At 46.6% G+C, this 22396-nt stretch overlaps 1 protein-coding gene across 1 annotated transcript; it reads left to right on the plus strand.

Annotated features, from left to right (window-relative positions):
* The first annotated feature begins 1299 nt into the window (after positions 1–1299).
* On the plus strand, positions 1300–18940 carry LOC120651997 (LON peptidase N-terminal domain and RING finger protein 1-like). The gene is made up of 18 exons (XM_039929677.1): positions 1300–1628; positions 1699–1803; positions 3832–3914; positions 4023–4107; positions 4220–4306; positions 5102–5163; positions 5279–5469; positions 5551–5611; positions 5712–5889; positions 6325–6363; positions 6442–6503; positions 6589–6625; positions 7363–7412; positions 7510–7579; positions 7858–7933; positions 18299–18369; positions 18450–18518; positions 18594–18940. Exons 1-18 carry the CDS (start codon positions 1572–1574, stop codon positions 18651–18653), a joined length of 1443 nt encoding a protein of 480 aa, XP_039785611.1. The 5' UTR covers positions 1300–1571; the 3' UTR covers positions 18654–18940.
* Positions 18941–22396: the final 3456 nt, after the last annotated feature.

Raw genomic sequence — 22396 nt, forward strand, 5'->3', positions numbered from 1 at the left:
CGCGCTCGCAACATTTGTCAGCACCAGACACAAAAAAGGCCACTACTCCGGCAACCGGCATGGCATCACATCACTCGATCGTTTTTTTTGTCTATAGCAATCCTTAACCCCATTCATCCTACTGTCTATCTATGGATAAACAAAGACAAGATCATCTGGCAGCGGTGGGCTAACTGCCGTCGTCAGTTGGCCCTCGGCTGGGAAGCACGGCGCTGAAAGGCCAGCACCCTCGAATCGACCGCAGGCCCCACGCGGCCGGGACCGTGGCACCATCAGACTTTTTGTAATAACATGTATGACTCTGTTAGCTGCAACCAGTCAGCAGTGTTTTTCTCTCACATCAAATCATCACTAACCACCAGTAGTATTTTTCTCTCACAACAAATCAGCACCAGTCACCAGCCACAGCACAGCAAACAGAGTGTATGTTTTTGTTGAAAATTTGTAAAAAATTTCAAGACTGGAGTCCGTAGAATCGATTTTCCATAAATCTTTAATGACTGAAACCGCGTCGCGGTTCTGATCGGAGAGATGGGCCACGTAGGCCGGAAAACATCGGCCGTTGGATCGCGATCCGACGGTCAGAAATAGATAGGGACGTAAATTTTGCAAAAAAAACCCGAGCTTTATTAAAATGAACACGGAGTCCATCAATTTAATGGAAAACCCCTCGGACTTTGTGGAGCCTTACTTTAAAAAAACCCTGAACTTTTAGTAATCGTGTCGTACTCCGTGAAATTTATAAAAGAAACCCTGGACTTTGTTAAAATGATTTTGAAGTCCATCAATTTTATGAAAAAACCCCTTGAACTTTTCAGTAATCGACAGGTACTCCGTCGACGCTAAATTTACCAAATAACCCACGCAGTCTATCAATTTTATGAAAATCTCCCCGGACTTTTTGAAGTTCAATTTTTTAAAATAAACCTGAACTGGAGGGCATATTTGTGCGCGGCAACGCCGCGCAATGTTCTAGTATAACTGGACTTTTGTAAACTACGAGCGGATTTATTCACACCGTTTTCAGTCCAGCTTGATTTTACAGAGTATTTTATCACCACTCAATAAATTGATAGCTACTGCCGTATTGATGCATCAGTGTATGCAAAAAGATACACACGATATACATAAGATAAGGGATTAGTAGTAGAGGAGAAAAAGTGAAAAATGTATTACAGTGAAATGACTTGGGTGCTGCTTTGCAAAATGCAAACTACCCCAGTGATTTGCAGGAAAACTACCAGTGATTTCTGATTTGCATTGAAGTTTGGTGAAACCACGGCCACCCCACCTGGCCCCGTTCACACTGGCGGCGAGACTGCCCGTCGTCTCGGAACCGGGTAGGGAGGCGAGGCGAGCCGAGCCCGCGGGGGGACACGTCTTCGCGGCCGCAGCCGCGCAAATACTACTGGGCGCCGGCGCACGAACGCCGCGCCCTCCCCCACCACCACCTCCCTCCCCCTCCCTCCAAAGCCCCAGCCAGCCAGTCCCCTCAACCTCGCCGCTCGCCCCAGCCTCCGCTTCCCTCCCCACCCGAAATTCCGAGTCCTACCACCCCCGCGCCTCCCCCAATGGCGTCGCCGGGCGCCGCCTTCGCCGCCGCGCTCGCCGCCGAGGACTTCCCGTTGGTGCGTGCGTGCGAGCTGAATTTGCTGCGGGCTGAATTTGCTGCTGACCTCTGCTGTGGTTGCCGTGCAGGTGGAGGGCCAGGAGGGGATGGGGATGGCCCCGGACAAGTACCGCGAGGTGTTCGACCTCGCGCTGCGTGGCACGCGCGCCTTCCGGGACCGCCGCTTCGACGAGGTGCGCCTTGAGCTCGTCCCCTTCCTCCAATCTGTTTGCGTTCGTGGCGGCGTCAGCGTGTTCCGAGCGGGGGTATGTTCGCGTTTAGCTTAGGAACCACGAGGGCATCCGATCGTTGGATTGGCACGCTTCAGTAGTCGGACAAGGATGGTTGATCGGAGAGTCTGTGTAACTCAGGCAGGGTATAGCACCCTTGAGGCGGGCAGCCTGGTATTCGGCTTCGGCAGGTGATGTAGTGACTAGTGACTGCCTTTTGTTCTTTATAACTCCACGAGACAGGATTAATGCCAATGTAAATAAAATAGGCTGAACTGGCCCAATGGACTTGACCTGGTTCCTGTGATCGATGGGAATTCATTTCCGGAAGAGATTCTCCAGCATGTGCGGCCAACGCCTGGTACCAGCCACTGCAATTTTGCAGACAGTTTTCAAAAGTGAGGAAACTAGACACTGTATCAAGTTAGCAGCCATTGGCTCGTTGCTTCCTCTGGTTCTGCCCCTGATAATATGATGCAGACAATTCGGTGTACCGAGTTCCTTCTCACATACAGTTAATGTGACATTTCAAGCTTGTATTTTTCCTCTGCGTCGATTTCGCAAAACAAAATAACTTGTTTCTAGTTTAACACTCCCGTGACTGGAATTTTACCTCAACAATGCTTGCAATATTGCCAGACATTCTTTAATCTGCAATGAGGTGTATGGCTTGGATAAATAGGAGGAAAGAAATTCATTTCTGGTGTAGCGTGTCCTACTTTTTTGTTTCAGCATTAACTGCTCATACAATTGTTAACCTACTGTATTTGACATTCATAGCCTTCTACTTTTTGCAAACCACCTAAAGGAAATACATCTTATTGCATTGGCAGTCTAAAAGAATATGCTAACAATGTTTACAATTGATCCGTTTCCACTTTCTTTATCAGGGTTTCATTTCTCAAGATTTGTTACCACATGATATAGACTAGATAATGCAAGGTTACTTTGGTAGAATGTTCTGCTATCAATGATATTTAATATGAAACTGCTGTAAAAGGCTACAAAGAAGATACACTACTTAGTTTTATGGTTGAAGTAATTTCTTTTTTTTTCCATTTTTTTATCGAACACGTAGGAGAGCTGCGTATATTTGAAAAAGAGTGGCCCAAATACAAGTTGAGCATTCTGCATTCCTCACCTTGGACCAGAGTGAAAAATGCAGATTTTTTTCCCATTCTGTTTATTTTTGTGCAACTTACTGATTTATAAAATTTTATTTTGGATCTGTGCGCAATGTTGAGAATTTTTACAATGATTGAAAAAAATGAGAGCCGTCCATTTGATAGAATCGTACGGTGGTGAAGGTAGAAAGTACCTGGAAGTACCTAGACTAAGTACCTAGTGGTACAAAAATGTGGGACCAAGTACGAAAAAGAATGGGACCGAATACTAATTCAATTTTCCATAGATCAACGTCTAGGAAAAATTCAAGGGAAAAATACTTGAAAGTACCCTTTGGTACTTTACAATCATTGTAACAGATCTCATCTTATTTTTTCATAAGTATTTTGATTGTGGTTCTGTTGAAATTTTTTATAGATTCCCTAAATTCATTTATAGATTAAAAAACCTTGTTTAAAATTTAAATATAGATTTATGTTTGTTATCTTTTATATTGGACTAGGTTCCATTAGTTTTTCTTTTACACCTTCCTTTGTTTTGTTGTACTCTATTCATGACAAAATTACATAAGCACACGCACATATTTTATGGTCCCGAGCAATTCCCAAATCTTCACTGAAGGAAAAGCCCAAACTAGTTAACAAGATTGGACCTGCCAGTGATAGTGGAATATCGTGCTGTGTGGGCCTACTTATGCAGGCCCCGTCTCTACTATTCTTACTAATTACATATGTAGCATTGGTGGTTGGCGCTAATTTACCATTTTGTGTTGTTTGTTTAATTGCTCTGCTTTTAGGTGATCTTCACATGTACAAATATATTTTGCTGACCTTAATGAGCGTGATACTTGACATCATTTTGTTTCAGGCAATATCGTTTTACTCAAAAGCTCTAAATTTGAGACCAGGAGATCCAATTATACTTAGCAACCGGAGTTTGGCTTTCTGTCGGTCAGTTTCGTGGCAATATTTTTTGCATAATCCTGCACAGTTCTCATTTGTACCATATAGATATGTTTGCTCTGGATTCACACAATGGTATGGCTACCATTATCACAGGATAAGTCAACTGTTGAGGGAGAGATCATCAGCTGATTCTGAATATCAGCCCTTAAATGGCCTTGATCCTACAACACATGCAGAGGTGTGAGCAGTTTACGCAATTGTTGGATTCTGATGTTAATTAAGTGAATTCACAGCACATTCTTTCTTTCTCTCTAAGAAAATACTTTCTGATATTTGATTCATTCTTACAGTTAGCTCTGAAGGATGCGGAGAAGATTGTATCTAACAACAGTAATTCCCCTAGACCATATCTTCTCAAGGCATATGCGCTAATTCTGGTAATACATTGTAACTTGAGCACAATAGGAGATCTTAGAACCAATATTCTTTTATTAGGGAAAATACTTTAAATATTCTCCCCTCGATATGAGTACTCAATTTAGCCCACTAGGATTAATTTTTTGTAGAGCTTTTTATTAGCTGTGGCCATTTGGTCTTGTCATGTTTAAATTTTGTGAATATTGGATGAATACTACCTGTACTTTTGCAAATACCCAGTTGAAATTTATGTGATACAATTACCACTTCTCATTTTATTTTGTGTGACTTTAATGTTCACCTGATCCAAAAACATTAAGCGGTACATGTCAATATCCAAAATTTGGAACTACAAGTGGCACATTATCAAGTTCTAGAACAGTCTGGGTGATTAGCCAAAAGAAATACGAGTTCACTACTCAAAAGAAAATCTTAAACAAAAAACATGGATGTAGCAATGTATGACTACCAAATTTCATGGCAAGTCACCAATAGCTTGGGTACAGAAAAAAAAAGACAAGTACAAGTTTGTACACTGCTTGTTATTTTTTTCCCCTTTCCACATGATTGAATTGGATCATGAAAATTTGCATTTGTGCATAAGGCTATGTGTAATTACTAGTACCCTTCTCAGCAATAAACCTTCCTACTGTCATTTTCTTATTATGTTCTGTTTACACCATCAGAAAACCATTAATAAGCTACTCGTTTATTAGTGTCTGTTGGAACGGTCATGTATTATGTACATGTTATATTGGAGGTCATTTTCCTTTGGATGCTTGTTTATCTAATTGGAATAACTCCTTGATATGAAGCTGGAGCATTACCATGAGGCACGTGAAGCCCTTCTAGCTGGTCTTCAAGTTGATCCCCTCAGGTAGGATTATTGGTGCATAATGATATTCACAATTGACTTCATTGCTCGCAGATATCTGTTGAGCTAATAATGTTCCTCTGGCACATTTTGTAACACCCATTTTTTGTATATACAGCCATGTCTTGCAAACCTGTCTGAGTGATCTGGATAGGAATACAAATATTGCAGCTGGGGCAAGGCGTGCAAGGTTAGATAGGACTGATGATTTCGAGTGCACGTTATGCTTTAAGCTATTGTATGAACCTGTCACTACACCATGTGGGCATTCATTTTGCCGTTCTTGTCTACATCAGTCAATGGATCATGGTGAGCTTAAAAAATATTCACATTCCCAATTATATGTTTTTGTTTAGTTCTGAACTTCCTGCTATTTGCTATTTCCAATAGGAAATAAGTGTCCCATGTGTCGGACGGTGCTATTTATCGGTCCAAGAACATACCCTATAAGGTAACTGAAGATGCTGAAAAGATAAATTTCTTTACTTTATCATTTTATCCAAATGTCCATATTTGACGTTTCTGATGGCAGTTATGGTTAAATGCTTCAGTGTAACATTGAGCAACATAATTCAGAGAAATTTCCCAGAAGAATATGCTGAGAGGAGATCAGAACATGAGACTATGACATATGCCGGCGTTGATTTGATGCCTCTCTTTGTAATGGATGTTGTACTTCCATGCCAAAAGATGGCACTGAACATATTTGAACCTCGTTACAGACTGATGGTACGGCTATCACGAAAATTAGATATGCTTTTGTCAGACACATTTGTTGATAATATATCTTCTCTATTTATCAAGAAGATCACAAACCTATCTGCACATGCATATCCAGCTTGCAGATATAACCTTGCAAATTTCTATTGTTTAGAAATCTTGCTCAACCAAGTCCTTTTCCAAATGATGTGTTAGTACTCAAAATTTAAATATGTTCAAGCAGTATTTCCAATCTTCAAATATTTGCATAAGTCCTAAAATTACTTAGATGTTTTCTTGAAAGCACGGGAAGCTAAGTATCACCTTGGTTGTAGTGCATAGAAAAAAGTGTGAGACCTTCACATGCATCATTTTTTTGCTTTGAGAAAATAAAGACATGTAATTAAGTGCTTGTTTGCCCTATTTATTTCTGTATTATCTTTTAATGCTTTTCATTTGAAATAGGTACGGAGGATAATGGAAGGGAACCATCGAATGGGAATGGTTAGGAACTTGTGTCAAACCATTGCTTTGTTTATTTTGAAAGAGTTATTTCATTCATTATTGGCTTGAACACTGTAGGTCGCTATTGATTCGGCAACGGGTACTGTAGCTGATTGTGGCTGTGAGGTGGAAATTTTGGAGTGAGTTCAGTCTTTTATTATTTGCCTTTAAATTTCTGGCAATATTTTTTAGTTTTGTTTTTAATATCACTTCATAAATTTCTAGGTGTGAACCACTTCCAGATGGGCGCTTTTATTTAGAGGTAAATTTTGTATTATTACCAGATTTTAAGACAACATTACTACATTCTGTATTAGTTTTCAAACTGCTTTCTGTTGAGCAACTGCCCAAACTGCATCCCTGTGAGGCTGTGAGCTTACAGATCCCATGTTGTGTTGCTGCAGACATCAAATATTATATTTCTTAGTATTGACCTGTCTACACCGATTGTCATATATGCTTTTAGATTCAACATTGTTTTGGAACTTAGAAGAAATATCATGTACTCCCTCTGTTCCAAATTATAGTTCGTTTGACTTTTTTGACTTCAAGTTTGCCCACTCGTCTTATTAAAAAATTTGATGCAAAATATCACTTCTTTTGTTGTGGCTTGCTTTATTAATAGAAGTTCTTCAAGATTGACTTAAATTTGACGACATTTGCACAAATTTTTTGAATAAGACGAGTGGTCAAACTTGGGATCAAAAAAGTCAAACGAACTATAATTTGGAATGGAGGAAGTACTGAGGAGAACAGAATATAAAGACAGTATCTTTTCTGTCAGCTGCAGAAGACTGACTTGCATAGTATCACTCTTGTAGTTTTCAAGTCTTGTCCACCTTTTTTTTTTTCTACAACCACTTTTTTTAGTGCAAAGAAGTGTAACTCCGAAATTAGGTGTAGATTTGATGCCTTTTTATATTGAACAAGTATAACGAATTAAATTGTGATATTCTGGAGTTATTTTCAGATGACAAAAAATAATAATTTTCGTCATAGGTGGAAGGCTCTCGTCGATTTCATATCTTACGATCATGGGATCAAGATGGGTGAGTCTAGCATGCTTTCACTACACAATCTATCTGGGAGAGAATGCCAGATCAGCAGCTTTGTAAAATTCTTACTTTTGTTTTTCTAAAATTGCAGATATAGAGTTGCTGAAGTTGAATGGTTGCAAGATATACCTCTGCCAGAAGGATCACAAGAGAGAAGAGAAGTAAAGTCTTCATACATTTTTATGCTTTTTTGTCTACTCTGATAATAATTATGTCCAAATGGCAAATGCATCCAATATTTTTTTATCAGTATATCCAGTTGAATTGTTTATAGCAAAGTATGCACATCTCCTTGCTTATGCTTCTATCCATGCAACATATTACTGATACTGGCCAAGTGAAAATTAAACGAGATGTGTTACATCACATCAGAATAGTAATGCCATCTCCGTAACTTTCTTTATTGAGTCTTTAAGTCTATTGGTTTAATTATTTGCAGCTAATCGAACTTGCCAATGGAGCTTCAGAACTGGCCAGGGCATATATTAGGCGTGCTAGAGAAACCGTACGGACTGGTATGATCATTTTCAGTTTTTTAAGTACTTCACATATTGAATTAGTTATTTATATAGTTATCGTTATAGAAAAAGTAAAGTCTTGTATCCATATTTTCGGTATGATGCATGAATCATTGGCTCTGTAAATTGATTTTGGAATAACAAGTGCATAAAACTCAGATTGCATGGGAACATCGTATTGCTTGATTTGTTTTGAAGCCTTGGACTGCTTAAAGTTTGGTCATGTCTGTTGGAGTATATTGAGCCCGTGTGTATAGAGGCCCATCTAGAGGCCAATGTATAGGCATTATATATACCCACCCTTCTAGGGTTGGAAGAATACAAAAATTATTCTATCCATTATGGTATCAATAGCCTAGGGTTAGGTCTCCTCTTTCCCTCTTCCCTTTCCTACACAGCCCGCCGCTGCCGCCGACAGCCATGGCTGGCCGCCGGCCCCTCCTCCTCTCCCCTCCCCTCCTCTCTCTTCCTTCCCTCCCCTCCCCTCCTCCTCCCCTGCACCGGCCGTGTGGCCCGCAGCCGCTTGGCCCGCCGCCTGGTCCTCTGTTCCGGCCATGCGGCCCGGATCCGCCGCCTGGCTTCGATCCGCCGCCGCCGGGACCCCTGCTCCGGCCGTGGGGCCCGGATCCGCCGCTGTCGGGGCCTCTGCTCCGACCGTGGGGCCCGGATCCGCCGCCGCCGGGTCCTCTGCTCCGGCCGTGGGGCCCGGATCCGCCGCCGCCGGGACCTCTGCCACGACCGCTGCTGCCCTGGCGGCCCTCGCGCCAGCAGCTGCTGCCCTGGCGGCCCTCGCGCCCGCAGCTGCTGACAACGCAGCAGGGGCTGCCGCCGGGGGAGTCGCGGGCGCAGCCGCCGCCGCCGCCCAGCAGGCCGCCGAGCAGCAGGCCGCGGCCCAGCAGGCTGCCGAGGCCGCCAGCGCCGCCCAGCAGGGCCCCCTGCCCGACGTAGCCTCTGCTGGCGCGGGTACGGGGGCTGCAGGGCCTACGGCCGCCGCGCAGGCCGCCCACCGCCGATCCCACGTGGCCCGAGCTTGGGATGCCTCCCGTGGATGTGCCGCTCTCCACCGCCGCCTTCCGTGGGCAGCAGGCCGACGCCGCTCTTGCCGCGGCCCTCCTCGCCACCAAGTCGGAGGTTTCGGCGGCCCAGGAGCGGGTCCGCGTGGCTGCCATCGCTTGGGAGCACGAGCGCGCCACGGCCGACGCCCTCGCTCTCCGGGTCGCCGAGGCGGATCACTTCCTCCGTGTCTCCGGCCAGCTGCCCGTCGACCCCGAGCACGGCGCCTCTTCCTCCCACCAGGCCCCGCCAGCTGGATCTGGAGCCCGGTACGACCCGGCCGACCCCATGGTCGACCAACTTCACCACCAGGTCGCCGGCGTCCAGAACATCAGGGCCCTGGTCTCCGTCCTCCTCGACCCCGCGTCCTCCTCCTACGTCCGCTGGCGGGACAAGGTCCTCACCCTTCGCCGCTACGCCCTCGACGGCCATGTCCTCATCGACTCGCCGATCGAGGCGCGGGACGTGGCGTGGCTGCGCCTCGACAGCGTCGCCCTGTCCTGGATCTTCGGGACCATCTCCCTAGATCTTCAGGACCTCGTCCGGACCACGGCGACACCGCGCGGCAGCCCTGGTTGGCGCTCGAGGGGCAGTTCCTCGGCAACGCCGAGTACCGCGCCCTCCAGCTCGACGCCACCTTCCGCACCTTCGTACAGGGGGACCTCTCTGTCGGTGAGTACTGCCGGCAGATGAAGAGCATGACAGATTCTCTTCACGACCTCGGGGATCCGGTGTCTGATCGGGTCTTGGTGCTCAATGTCCTGCGGGGCCTGAGCAGCACCTACGACCACCTGAAGGGTTGGATCGCCCGTCAGAGGCCCTTCCCAACCTTCCTGTAGGTCCGGGACGACCTCGCCCTCGAGGAGATCACCAGGGGTCTCGCGCCCGGATCGTCCTCGCCCACCCCCGCCGCGCTCGTAGCTACTCCACCGACCTCCTCCGCTGCTCCTGCCACCTCCCTGCTCGGTGCTGCTCCCGCCGGGCAGACCGGAGGAGGGGGGGGGGCGTGGATGTCGCCGGCGGGGGACGTGGTGGCACTGGTGGCCCTGCTTCTGGGGGTACCGGTACCGGTGGGGGCCGTCGGGGCGCGCCGACTCCGACTCCGGCTCCCGCTGCCCCTGCCCCTGGAGGTACGCCCTGGCCATCCTTCAGCAACCCATGGTCAGGGCGCATCTCGATGTGGCCGTTCCAGGGTCCGGGAGGGGGGCCTCGTCCTCAGCTCCAGCCGGCGGCCATGTTCACTGGCGCTGCTCCTCTCTTCGTGCCGTCCTGGACTCCGCCCGCTCAGCACAGCCAGCAGTCGACCTGGCCTGGGGGGTGGGACCAGGCCGCACTGGCGCAGTCCTTCAGCACCACGGGACTGACGCCGTCGGCCAGCACCGAGTGGTTCGCCGACTCGGGTGCCTTCCACACCACTCCAGATGCTGGTATCCTCTCTTCTGTCCGACCCCCACACCACTCTTGTCATTCTTCTATCATGGTTGGTGATGGGTCTTGCCTTCCTGTCACCGCCGTGGGTTCTGCTCCGCGTCTTACTAATGTTCTTGTTGCTCATCAAATGGTTCACAACCTTCTTTATATTCGTCAGTTTACTGCTAACAACTCCTGTTCTATCGAATTTGACTCCTCTGGTCTTACTGTGAAGGATTCAGCTTCCCGGCGTCCGCTCCTCCGATGTGACAGCCCGGGGCCCCTTTACACTCTTCGGCTTCCTGCTTCCGCTGCCTCGCCTTCGGCTTCTTCGTCTACTGCTTTTGCCGTGACGCCTTCTTCCACCACCTGGCACCGCCCGGCTTGGTCACCCCGGCCGCGACGTTTTGGCTCAGCTCAGCCGTAGTACCGATGTTCCATGTACTAGGGCTTCTGCTGAGCACCTCTGTCATGCGTGCCAGTTAGGTCGTCATGTTAGACTTTCATTTTTTTTCTTCTTCGCATGCTGCGCATGCTTTTGATCTGATTCACTGTGACCTGTGGACATCTCCTGTACTCAGCATGTCTGGCTATAAATATTATCTGGTCATTGTTGATGATTTTTCCCATTACTCTTGGACTTTCTCTTTGCGCGCCAAGTCTGAGACCTTCCCCACCCTCCTCCACTTCTTTGCCTGGGTGTCCACTCAGTTCGGCCTCACCGTTAAGGCCGTCCAGTGTGACAACGGGCGGGAGTTCGATAACTCCGCCTCCCGGTCCTTCTTTCTGTCTCGGGGTGTTCAGCTGCGTATGTCTTGTCCATACACCTCTCCTCAGAACGGCAAGTCTGAGCGGATGATTCGCACGACGAACGACGTCGTGCGCACCCTTCTGATCCAGGCTTCTCTCCCCCGCGCTTCTGGGCTGAGAGCCTCCACACCGCCACCTACCTGCTCAACCGCCTTCCGTCCACTGCCTCTCCTGCTCCTACTCCCCACCACGCTCTCTTCGGTACCCCTTCTCGCTACGACCACCTTCGGGTCTTCGGGTGCGCGTGTTACCCTAACACCTCCGCCACCGCTTCTCACAAGCTGGCGCCCCGTTCGACTCGATGTGTGTTCCTCGGGTACTCCCCTGACCACAAGGGGTACCGGTGCTTTGACCTCACTTCTCGCCGCATTCTGATTTCCCGACACGTCGTCTTTGACGAATCGGATTTCCCCTACTCCACCTCCTCCACACCTTCTCCTGACCCCGAGCTGGAGTCTCTGTTTCCGACTGACCCGGTGGTTCAGCCACCGTTACCTGTCTGTCCTTTTCCTGCAGGATTTCCCGGCACACCGGCACCGTTTCCGGTGATCCCTGCTGCGCCGTGCGCGGCCCCGGTGCCCTCGGTCGCGCCACGCGCGGACCCGGTCTCCCGCTGCGCCACGCGCGGCCCCGGTGTCTTCCCCTGCACCTGCGCGGTACGCTCAGCCGGTGCAGGTGTACCGGCGTCGCTCGGCGCCGACCCCGGCGCCGTAGCGGTACGCTCAGCAGGTGCAGGTGTACCTGCGTCGTTCGGCGTCGACACCGGCGCTGCCTCCTGCTCCAGAGGCTCCTACGACACCGACACCGAAGCCGTCGCCGCCACCGCCTCCTCCGGCTCCCTCTCGAGCCGAGCCGGAGGTGTACCACCCGCCAGTCATCCATCGGGATCCTCGGCATATCCATCCCATGGTGACTCGGCGGATGGCGTCTCTGGCCGCGACTCTCTCCGCCACCGAGGAGGAGCCGCGAGCCTCTCCAGTACCCTCTATCCGCGACTCCTTGGCAGCTATGCTGCCCGGATACGCGGATACGGATACCGGTACGCGATACGGGGATACTCCGATACGACATTTTTCCAAAAATAAGGATACGGGGATACGCCAATATATATAAAAAAATAAAAATAAATAAAAGTTTCAGGAACAAGAATGTGAGAAAATAGAAGCTCCAGGGACTATAATGCGTCATAAACTCATATATTCATATGTTCTATAATTATTAGAAAAGGAAAGGGGCAAAGAAAAAAAGAACCAACCTTATCTTAATCTTACCTGTTCGTCTGTTCCACAAATGGATGTCGGTCGTCTTCTTCCCCAACCTTCAGCACTCTCTCTCTTTCTCTGTGTAGTGGCCAACTCCGGCTGCCGCGGCTCCTCTCCCTCTCCGGAGGCCGCGGCTCATCCTCTCCCTCTCTAGCGGCCGCGCGGGCCGTCCAGGGGCACGCTCCGGCGGCCGTGGCGGCCCGCCAGCGGCGAGCTCCAGCAGCGCAGCACCACCATAAATAGTGCTTTAACAGATGTGCGGGCCTTTGTCTGGACAGGCCGCGCAGCCGCTGGAGCAGTAGGAGGCACGGACGGGTGGGCGTGCGGAGGTGACGGCAAGGGAGCGACGAGCGATGGGGAAGGAGCAGGAGGAGGCACGGGCGGGTGGCCGGGCGGCGGTGATGGCAAAGGAGCGATGAGCAGCGAGGAAGGAGCAGGAGGAGGCGTGGGCGGGTGGCCGAGCGGCGGTGACAGCAAGGGAGCCGTGCGAGGCTGCTGCGGGCCTGCAGCTGCGCGGGTGGGGATGAGAGGGTGGCACAGCTGAACGGAGGACCTTTATACAAAGAGATTGAATAGTGTTGTTAGGGTTTGAAGGTATCGGACAGGTATCCACAGGTATCCCACGAGTATCCGATTTATTTTTATTATTTGAAAATACCTAAATAGTCCGATACTTACGGGATACGTATCCGGGAGTATCCGTGGAGTACGGATATCCGATACGGTATCCGATACCGGTACGTGAGTTTTGCGAAGTATCCGCGTATCATAGCTTGGCAGATCCTCACTGGCGTCGCGCGATGGAAGAGGAGTACGCGGCTCTTCTTGCCAACCAGACGTGGGACCTCGTGCCGCGTCCGTCTGGTTGCAATGTGGTTACTGGCAAGTGGATCTGGATGCATAAGCGTCGGGCTGATGGCACACTAGAGCGATACAAGGCTTGCTGGGTTCTCCGGGGGTTCACTCAGCGACCTGGTGTGGACTATGATGAGACCTTCAGTCCAGTCGGGAAGCCCGCTACGCTGCGCACGGTCCTCTCGCTTGCGCTTTCGCGCTCTTGGCCTGTGCACTAGCTGGACGTGAAGAATGCGTTTCTTCACGGCACTCTGTCAGAGACTGTCTACTGCTCTCAGCTAGCGGGATTTGTGGACTCCGGTCGTCCGGATATGGTCTGCCGGCTCAACAAGTCTCTCTATGGTCTGAAGCAGGCTCCTCGGCACTGGCGGAGCTGTGTATCGATGAAACTGGGCTGTGGCCCCCGCTTGGCCCAAATAAAATCACAGAAGGCCCATCTGGCCATCTCGTTTGTCCACAAGGCACAAGGGGCCAGACTGGCAGACCGCACGGCGCACGCAGCCGCAGCGTCGCTCGTGCCTCGTCGGCCCCCCGCCTCCACCTCCGCCTCCGCTGCCGCCGGCGCCAGGTCCGGCGGTCTCCATCGTCTGCTGCTCGCCGGCCGCTGCATTTGGTCGCGAGATCAATCGGAATCCGCTTTCCCCAATCCCTAATCCCTAATCCCCAATCCCTAATCCCCAATCCCCAATCAGCAAAATTCAGCATCATCCGCATTCTGCATTCGGCAAGAAGGCAACAACAGGTAACTAGGCTGATTCTTATTGGCTACTTTAGTACTTGCGTATTCCGTTAATCCGTTCCTTGCTTTCCACCTTCAAAAACAGCGTCTTGTTTTACCTATAACTGATAGGCACCTGCTGATAGGATTAGTTGTACGAATTTTAGGTACCAATGGTTAAAGAGAAACCAATTTATGAATTTTTCAAAAGGAAAAGGGATGATCCGATTGTGGATCGAGAGGAACCTCCAGTACTTGCCCCCTTAATTGGATTGGAACAAATACAAGATGAAGAACAACAATCAGTTAGACCTGCTGTATTTCGAGGACTTGAATTCTTGGAACGAGATCCGGCACTGCGTCCACAAATTTGGGAATATCCTAGCAATCAACAAGATGAAGTACGGCGTGCATACTTGAAGTTAGGCCCAATGCAACCTAAATTGCAGAATTATAAGGCTTCTGGACCAAAAGGGCGTCAGCGTCGTTTCAAGTTTAGTTGGTTCAGTGATTTTCCTTCTTGGTTAGAGTATTCAGAGAGCAACCACCGTGCATATTGTCTTCTTTGCTTCATTTCCAGTAAGAATATAAAGAGAAGAAGTGGTTTTGATGTCTTCACAGTACAAGGTTTTGACACATGGAAGAAGGTTCATGATGGCAAAAATTGTGCTTTCTTAGTTCATATTGGGTCAGGCCCTTGCTCACATCACAACAGTGCAGTGACAGAATGCTGTTATTTGTTGAATTACCCAAATCATATAGATAATATTGTGGAGGTGGCAAACAATCAAGAGAAAGAAAGAAATCGTCTACTGCTCAAAACATCAATTGCAGCTGTTAAGTGGTTAACATTGCAATCTTGTTCCTTTAGAGGCCATGATGAGACACCTCAGTCCAAGAATAAAGGAAACTTTTTAGAAATTTTAAACCTTCTTGCCGAATTTAATCCTAAGATTGCAAGTGTTATTTTAGAGAATGCTCCACAAAATGCTAAGTACACGTCACCTGATGTTCAAAAGGAGATCTTGAGTATATTTGCAATGAAAGTCAGGATGCATATTCGTGAGGAAATAGGTGATGCAAAGTTCTCTATTCTTGTGGATGAAACATGTGATGTAGCAAAACGAGAGCAAATGGCACTCGTTTTGAGATTTGTTGATCAAGATGGTGTTGTGCAGGAACGGTTCTTTGACTTGATACATGTAAAGGACACTAGAGCATTGACACTAAAGAAGGAAATATCTCATGTCCTGTCCAGCCATGGCTTTGATGTCCAGAATCTTCGAGGCCAAGGGTATGATGGTGCTAGCAACATGAAGGGAGAGTTTAATGGACTGCAAGCACTTTTCCTCAGAGAATGTCCCTATGCATACTATGTTCATTGCTATGCCCATCGTTTACAGTTTGCTCTTGTTGCTGCAACAAAGGATGTGGTTCCTGTTACCCAGTTTTTTCAGCATCTTCTCTTCATTGTAAACACAGTTGACTCATCATCAAAGCGTCACGATGAGCTCCATGATGCCCAAATGGTTGAACTTGCATGTTTGCTAGTCATTGATGAGCTTGAGACAGGTCAAGGAGCAAATCAAATCCGCTCACTGAAACGTCCAGGGGACACAAGATGGGGTTCACACCTAGGTTCTATTTCTAGTCTTATGGATATGTTCAATCCTGTAAGTTCAGTTTTACAAAAATTAGCTGCTGATTCATCACCTGGTACATATCGTGCCGATGGAGATACATCTTTCAACTACTTGACATCTTTCGAGTTTGTATTTATCTTATGTATGATGAGAGAAATATTGGAGATCACTGAACAACTTGGTCAGGCTTTACAGAAGAAAAGACAGGACATAGTAAATGCCATCCGGCTTGTGCAATCCACCAAATTTCTTTTAGAGGAAATGAGATCAGATGATGGCTGGGAACTATTTTTTTGCAAGGTTGTTGACTTCTGTGTGACCCATGAAATTGATATACCAGACATGGAACAAACATATATTATGCGTGGTGGCCGAGCTCGTCGTCAGCCTGATCATTTTACCAAAGAACGCTATTTTCGTGTTGAGATTTTTCCGGCCACAATTGACACTCAGTTGACAGAACTAAATCTGAAATTCAATGAGAAGGTGTTGGGTCTTTTGTCCATTAGTGCTACATTGGTGCCGAACAATGGATTTGCATCTTTCCAAGCTAGTGAGATCTGCAGAATGGTTGAAAAGTACTATCCAGCAGATTTTAACAAGCAAGAGCGGGTTGGATTAGAGAACCAGTTGAGACATTTTGTTATTGATGCTTCTAACAGTGACGATCTGAAAAACATTGCAACAATAGCAGACCTTTGTCAACATCTTGTTGCCTCAAGGCGTGCTGGGACTTTTAACTTGATTGATAGATTGCTTCGGTTGCTTCTCACTCTACCAGTTTCAACAGCCAGCGCTGAGCGTGCTTTTTCAACCTTGAAGATCATCAAAACAAGGCTGCGCAATAAGATGGAAGACGAATTTCTTTCCAATAGCTTGCTAGTAAAAATAGAAGGAGAAATTCTTGAGCACTACAGTTACAACGATATAATTTCCGAGTTCCGAGCTCTGAAGGAAAGGAGAGTGGAATTTTAACCAATGTTAGTTCTATGGGTTACTTTATTTTGTTGATGGCTTGTGTGATAAGGTGATAGCCTCCATGGTCACTTGTATTTTGTTGAATGTGACTAAAATATTATTAACCATATGTATGTATATACACCTTGCATAAGTTAGGCAAAATGGCCCCCCTACGGTTTGTTTCTAGCTCCGCCCCTGCTCCTCGGGCTTGGTACTCTCGGTTCGCCACGTTCTTGCTGACACTGGGGTTCACCGAGGCCAAGTCTGACACGTCTCTCTTCGTCTACCGCCGTGGGAATGAGACTGCATATCTGCTGCTCTACGTCGATGACATTGTGCTCACAGCTTCTAGTCAGCGGTTGCTTCAGAGTGTCATATCCTCTCTGCAGCAGGAGTTCGCTATGAAGGATCTCGGTTAGCTCCACCACTTCTTGGGCGTCACTGTTGAGCCTCGCCCGTCTGGTCTTCTCCTTCACCAGCGGCAGTACGCACTTGATATTCTGGAGCGGGCTGAGATGACTGATTGCAAGCCCTGCTCCACTCCTGTCGACACTCAGGCGAAGCTGTCTGCTGATCTGGGTGATCCGGTGGCTGATCCTACTGCCTACCGGAGTCTGGCCGGCGCGTTGCAGTACCTCACCTTCACCAGGCCGGACCTCACCTACGCTGTCCAGCAGGTCTGTCTCCATATGCATGATCCCCGGGAGTCACACCTTTCTGCCCTGAAGCGTCTCCTCCGCTACGTCCGTGGCACCGTGGATCTCAGCCTGGTGCTTCACTGCTCGTCCTCTACTGAACTGGTGGTCTACACCGACGCTGACTGGGCTGGTTTCCCGGACAGTCGTCGCTCCACTTCCGGCTACGTCGTCTTCCTAGGCGGCAATCTGGTCTCCTGGTCGTCCAAGCGGCAGCCGGTTGTCTCCCGCTCTAGTGCTGAGGCGGAGTACCGGGCTGTCGCTAACGGCGTGGCGGAGGCGTCCTGGCTACGACAGCTCTTGGCGGAGCTCCACAGCCCGCTTGCCAAGAGCACGCTCGTCTACTGCGACAACGTCAGCGCCGTGTACCTCTCCACCAACCCCGTCCAGCATCAGCAGACGAAGCATGTGGAGATTGATCTGCACTTCGTGCGCGACAGAGTCGCTATTGGCGATGTTCGGGTACTCCATGTCCCGACTACCTCCCAGTTTGCTGACATCTTCACCAAGGGACTGTTCTCCTCGACCTTCTCGGAGTTTCGCTCCAGCCTCAACGTAGCCAGTGGCTAGTTGTGGCTGCGGGGGTATTAGTCCTTTGTACTTTCTTGTTGTCCAGTCTTGAACACCGCTGTGCCGGTAGTTCAGACTGCAGGGGGGGTGTTGGAGTATATTGAGCCCGTGTGTATAGAGGCCCATCTAGAGGCTCATGTATAGGCATTATATATACCCACCCTTCTAGGGTTGGAAGAATACAGAAATTATTCTCTCCATTAATGTCAACCGTGTTTGGACACGTAAAATCTGGAGATGAACCAATCAAGCCCTTCAGATTGGTTGGTGTGCATCGGGGCCAAAACAAACAGGCCTATTGAAGTCCCGCTCAACGAAGGGGATGCTAATATTTTGGGATTATATGCTTCTGCATATCGCTTAACTTTAACATTCATTGGATGCAGCAAGGCGAACAAGACATTTGGATCTTGAGAGCATGCCTGGACCACAGGATCCTGAAAAATTTAGCTTCTGGGTATGCCGTATGCCCACTTTCTGCTCACTTTAAAACAATGTTGTTGGTGCTATATTTAATTTATTGTTACTCTTTCGCAGCTAGTCAACTTGATAAGTTTGAGGCCTTCGGATAGATTAGATCTGTTACGCCTCCGTGACACTCGGGAGGTAAGCTCTGAGGACCAGCTTCTGTTTTTATGGCAGATACCATGTTTTAAGTTTGCATTGCTGTTACCTCTGCAGAGAATTTCTAGTAGCATCAGGTTGCTAAGTGATGCCGAACAAGGTTGCCGTGTACAGTAACAGAACTATAGCACAAGAATTGTTTCCACAGGCCAATTTATTCTGAGAAATTTGCAAAAATGGGACTGCAAACAAGTGGTCAATGTTTGCGGTCCTAATATTGCAATTTTTTCATTTATTCTAGGGGTATATACTGAGCAGCTCCTATGTATACCGATTCAGAGTATAGATTTATCATATTTGTTATTTAATTGATTCTGTGCGGTATAATTCCCTCATGTACTAACTGTCAATGAAAAAGGTAATCATAACTTCCTTATTCTTGTATCATTATGTCCTTGTGTCAATCAGTTTCACTTAATGCCATTTGAGAATTCAGGTTACAGGGAACTATATCGTGTTGGTGTGTTCTTGTGGGACTGAGGTGGAACTTGGGGAGTCTGCTAGGGTTCTTGTTATGGTATTTTTGCTTGGTTTTCACCGAGAATGTATTTTGCCTGGTTCATCTTACATGTGATGCCTGTCTCGAGTTAGGACCATTGCGGCCAATAATAGCCATGCACTGATGAACCAGAGGATTTTACCCACATTTTTCATTTTGATAATAGGCTGCTGGTGCTGGGGTTACGTCGCCATATGTTTATTTATACTTTTACTATGATTTATTTGGTAGTGTAAATTTCAAATTTTCAGTTGCCAATATATTGCAGGCAGCAGCACATACTCTCCTTAGAAGGCATGGTTTTAGCACGAGTTTACTCATAGTATAAGTTTGCAATTAAATGGATCTGGTTGTCAACCATGCGCTCTTTTAGATATTTAATGATCAAAACTGCAACAACAACAACAATAAAATTAAATTAAGAATTAGGACGGCCATCCTATGGAGTACTACTAGCTTCAACTGCTGGGCCAAACTCATCTGAGTCAAAACGGATCCAAGTTGAAGCCAGAGCGAGACAAATGAGTTGATGCTATACAGTACGTGATTCCTATCTGAGTGTTGTTATCGACTCTTTACGTGGGCAACTTAGACCACCACTACTTAAAAAAAATTATATTCCGCGAAAAACTTTATTCCAAAAACAGTTTACTAATACAATTGCATTATGAGTTATGCTGGCAGTGAACTGTATGCAATATGGCCATAAAAACTGCAGCAATATAATGCCCTAGGGCAAGAATTTCTTACTTCCTATATTATTCATTAGGGAGTAGGAGTATTCGTCTGTGATGAAAACACAAATAGTACAATAGCTAGAAATTGCGGCAATAAGTCTATGGATCGCCAAACTATTGGATCTTTGTTGCAATTGTTCGAATTCCCCCAATGAATTGGATTCTGATCGAATATGATCTCTTTTGAATCTATAGATAAAGTAAACGAAAATTGAGCTGCATTTTTTTTTGTATGTGGCGATAACTTTGCATATTTTAACAAAGTGGATCTGTTGTGAATTTTATCGTTGAAATCCATAGAAATCTCTGCAGCGATGTCAATTGCTCACACTCCAATAGAAAACAAAGTTACTTTGCGAGTTTTCCTGCTTAGCATCCTTTAAAAAAAATAAAATGCAATATCCTGTGGGGATGGGGAGATAAATCAAGGATGGAGATGAGAGCTTTTTTGCTTCGTCTGGTCTGTATGGGCAGTTTGGGGAAGGCAAAGCTGCATTCAGTAGAGCAGCTGCTCCTATGCTACTGTAGGGGGCAACCATTCAATTCAATGCAGCGAAGCAAGTTTTTATATGCTCACCAATGGGCAATGGTCCCTCACTTCTCTTCTGCTGACTCCCCCTCTCTCTCTCACACACACATCTCACCATCTCAGTAAAAGTAAACATGGGAATTTTCACCTTTCGGTGCAACTTTCATGGCTTTCCTCTGCTCTTCAGGTCAAGGACCATACAGGTAGGATGATTTTGGGAAGTTATGGTCTGTACACTGTGCAGTTCATTGATCTCACTAGTGGGTTACTACTCGGCCGTTACGCATAATGATCTCACTATCACTGAACTCTTGCTCGAGAAAAATAATCTTGCCTATGTAGCTCTCCACCATTTGATGCCCCAATAGAAAAAGACGGTTAACACAACACTGACGGCTTGTGGTAAGACCATCCCAACCTTCCTTATAGGATGGTGTTCATAGCATTAATGATGCTGCCACATAAATAATTTAGTGACATGGCAAGAGAATTAATAAGAGAAAAAATAGACATGATTTTTCATGCAAGACACCATGTCTATACAAGAACCAAGACAGGGACAAGAGTGATAGAATGAGGTAATGAGAAAGAAGAGAGAGGATTGGATGAGATTTATTTTTTTATTCACCATAGAAATTATGCATTGGCTAGATAGTGTCTATAGCTAGTTTCTTGCTCTTTTTTTTCTTTAAACTTTTTTTTTTGCGACGCTCTTTTTTCTTTAAACTTGGGGATGGCCTAAAGCCCTAAACTAGCGCAGCCACGAGAGAACACCTTTTTACACGCAGTGCATTGTCCTCATTTTAATCGCAAGTTTTTTTTTTTGAAAACTAATCACAAGGTTTGCCCCGAGAGAGTGAAAAGATTCTCAACAAATCCCTAGGTGGCTTCAGTACATTGATGGAGATGGGCTAATCTATGAGCTGACTCTACAAGGCAAGGTAGAATCCTAGAATGGGGGCCGCATGCCCGCATCAGCACAAATCGGGGAAAGCTAAGAAAGTGAGAAGCAAGAAACCTACCAAAGACGATTTCATCATTCGAATGGTGTACACCTTTCCTTTTCTTTGTAAAAGGTTTGGAGGGGGCAAGGAAAAAGAGACGAAGTCTTTGCACCGAAAATTTAGCTCCACATCTCTAATTTTTACTTTATTCTAGAATGTGTGTGCAATAAACATTTTATCTTTATATTAAAAAAAACTGAAGGGTGCAATAAACTCTATCTTGAGTCATCACATTTCAATGAGATAATCATTAGAAAAAGTGACACTATATCAGAAAAATGAAGGAATTTGATTAAGTGAAATAGCTTGTGGCGAAGCTAAAGCAAATTTAAGGGGGATGCACTTATCTTATGGGTGCACGAAGTTGAGCTATTGGAGGCACATATATAGTGAAAAATTAGATCTAATCATTATTTTTTACAAAATTTCGTGGGTGCATGAGCACCCTAGAATACAACCTACCTTCGCCCCTAGAAATAGCTATTGTCGAAAGGTTAAATTCAGATATTATACAGTGTTAAAACACACTTTAAAATTTAGTTGAAATAAATTGAAAGATTGTTTCTCCGATGAGTTCAAAATTACAATTTTTCAATTATAAAATTGTTCATTGTGGATATCAAAAGTTCGCTTATGACATACAGATATGAATGCATGATCCGAAGCTTTAAATTTGCACTTTTTAATCTATACAAGGTCATATATGTTTTTCCCAAGTTAAAATGAACCTTTTAGAAATGCTATTGGAAGATACACATCTCTAAACTCCATTTTTATGAGCTGACTATCCGGATGAACCGAGTGAGTGCTATTGATGAAAGTTGTATTTCATAATTGGATTTGCTAATAAGTGACTGCTTCAAAATATATAATCCTTTTAGAAATCCTGATACAATATTATCAATGGAGGAAGCATCGAAGAGCCACGTAGAAAAAATATTATTCAAACTATTCAAAGGTCCCCAGTGATCCTATCTTCGAGCCTGAGACCCTGCCCATATTTTCCGGTTACCAACCAGCAAGAAGAGAAACGAATACGAGGAGAGGTAGTCGAGAGCGGTAGAGCGCTGTGTTTAGGCCTGTTTAGTTCG

The sequence above is a fragment of the Panicum virgatum genome, chromosome 9K (assembly GCF_016808335.1).
Source record: "Panicum virgatum strain AP13 chromosome 9K, P.virgatum_v5, whole genome shotgun sequence".
Classification (NCBI taxonomy): Eukaryota; Viridiplantae; Streptophyta; class Magnoliopsida; order Poales; family Poaceae; genus Panicum; species Panicum virgatum.